We start from the raw sequence: 2,500 nt of genomic DNA, 5'->3' as shown, positions 1-2,500 counted from the left end.
AGATGCTGAGACAGTTGTAGGGCGACGCTGAATACCCGTGAAGATCGCCGGGTCGTTTTGGGGAATTCTGGATGTCTAACAATGCTGCGAATTATGTTCACTGAGAAGTATTCCTGGATAATGGATTGTGTCACAGGATTCTGGATTGGAGGAAAATTACGTGTATTTTATACAAGAGTAGTGACGCTGAAAGAAAACGAGGGAAATGCAGAAAAGGGGATTCTAAGGTCGCAAAAAGAGAACCAAGCTATAATATTACATTTACTTGTCTGTATTCGAAGCGTTAGGGAGATATATTCACGTAGCTTAGGGTTCTGAGAGGTAATAGTTGATCGTTAGGGGGGTTCGAATAGGTCGTTACGGGTTAGAAGGGTCGAGAGAAGTAATGCTAGATCACCCACATCCGGCATGAGGACGCCATTGCAGGCATTTGGGTGAAGCAACAAGGGGGGAAAGAGGGCAATGCGGACCATCGGATCGGTGTTGACTATTGACTGGCTGCAGATGATCAGGCAACGAACTTGAAATAACCCAATAACAAAAAAAAAAAATGAAAAGAAGAAAAAAGAAAACGATCACTTAAATGAAAAAAAAAGAAAAAAAAAAAAAAGAAAAAAAAAAAAAAAAAAAAATATATATATATATATATATATATATATATATATATATATATATATATATATATATATATATATATATATATATATATATATATATATGATTCCTCTTGTTGGACACTCCGGCACCGCAAAATATATCTGCAAAAGGCAAGAGCAGCCAAATAATCCATAGCGGCCAACACTGTCACACGGCTGTCACGTTCTTATTCAAGGTGTGACGACCCAATGGCGCAAGGGTGTTTGTCCTGGACACAATTGCCAGGGCTACGCATAACAGGGGTGTGCGCTGGGATTCGGGATAACTTGGGATGGCAAAAAGTCAAACATTTTTCTACCGACAAAGGATTAAAACCTTAGGTGACAGGTTAATCTTCAGGTATCAACGTCCGACAGGCACCTCGACTGTAATACAACTGGTTTATATTAGAGGAAGAGAGCTTCCTTTACACCCCCTGCCCCCCCCCCCTTACTCGAAACCCTTTTACAATGACTTACACTCATGACTTTCCCTCCCATTCGGTTCAGTCCGGACAGCGCCGATCAGTAAGTCTTTGGAGGAGGAAAGGTAACGGAAGCAAAGAGAAGCAGACATAACGATGGTAAAATAAATATATGAAATATACGGAGAAAGCGAAAAAATGGAGGGCGAGGAGAAGGTAATGGGATCGAAGGAATTGGAAATGATGAAACTTTTGTCAAAGCAATAGAAAAAAAAACATCCTGACGAGACCCCTACAGACGACAAAAAATAGCTTGAACAACCAGTACAAAAACTAAAAAAAATGAAGTAAATGAAGAACCAAAAATAGCTTGAACTAGTAAAAACACATAAAAAAAGAGTAAATGGAGAACAAGGGGATAAAAAAGTGAGGGAGGAAAAAAGAGGCGGATCACCGAGGGGAAGTGTGATAGATAAATAGATAGATCGCTGAAGAGAGGGATCGGAGACCAAGGCGGTGGAAGAGGGAATCAGGGGCTAAGGGATATAAATGAAGGAGATTAGGGAAGCGGATTTGAGATGAACACTCGGGGATCCCCCTCACTTTGAACAGCAGGAGATGCGTATTTCAACATGTTTGTTCCTTTTTATCTTCGATATTACGGCCATCATTAGAACGAATCAATTGTAATTATTTTTTCTACCTCTTCTTCATTTCTTACCATCATTTACTCATTCTTTCTTAACACGTACTTCTTACGTTTTCCTTCCAGGTACGGGATGGCTTTCGACGCCGCCCGCAGGAAAAACGCCACGAGGGAAACGACGGCGACGCTGAAGGCGTGGCTGAACGAGCACAAGAAGAACCCTTACCCGACCAAGGGCGAGAAGATCATGCTGGCGATCATCACCAAGATGACTCTGACGCAGGTAAATTCAGCTCAGAGAGAAAGCGTTCGCGATGTTATTCCTCGAATAATGATGCTAAAATAAATAAATAGATAAGAACAAAAGTAATGATGGTAATGATAAAATGAAAAAAGGGGAGCGAGGAGAGGGTAATGGAATCGGAAAAATGGATATGATTTGAATTTAGATTGTGATTATGATTAAGATAGATACCATTAGGTGTTTTTTTGTTATGAATTTATGCATATCTATTTTTCTATCTATTTATTTGGCTATGTATGTATGTATTTATTATGTATCTTTAAATAGGTACATAGATTGATTGACTGATTGATAAATAGGTAGATGGATAGAGTGACAGATAGGTAGACTGACATATATAAACAAATAGACAAACAGGCAGACAGATAGACAGATAGCTAGATGGATAGACAGATGTACAAACAGACAGGTAGGCTGATAGATACTGATATAGATGTATTGTTTATAGTATCTCACTCTAAACTCTCCCCGCAAGGCCAAATGGTAGAGA

At 39.5% G+C, this 2,500-nt stretch overlaps 1 protein-coding gene across 1 annotated transcript in view; it reads left to right on the top strand.

Moving 5' to 3' along the window:
* LOC113811847 (putative iroquois-class homeodomain protein irx-1) overlaps positions 1-2,500 on the top strand; it is a 125,920-nt gene that overhangs the window by 101,709 nt on the left and 21,711 nt on the right. The window contains exon 5 of the mRNA XM_027363697.2: positions 1,833-1,989. Coding sequence (XP_027219498.1) covers positions 1,833-1,989 — 157 coding nt within the window. The remainder of the gene's footprint in view (positions 1-1,832; positions 1,990-2,500) is intronic.

Source organism: Penaeus vannamei, chromosome 3, assembly GCF_042767895.1.
Source record: "Penaeus vannamei isolate JL-2024 chromosome 3, ASM4276789v1, whole genome shotgun sequence".
In the NCBI taxonomy this organism is placed as follows: Eukaryota; Metazoa; Arthropoda; class Malacostraca; order Decapoda; family Penaeidae; genus Penaeus; species Penaeus vannamei.
Note: the sequence above shows the minus strand (reverse complement) of the source record. Positions and strands in the feature narration are given on the sequence as shown.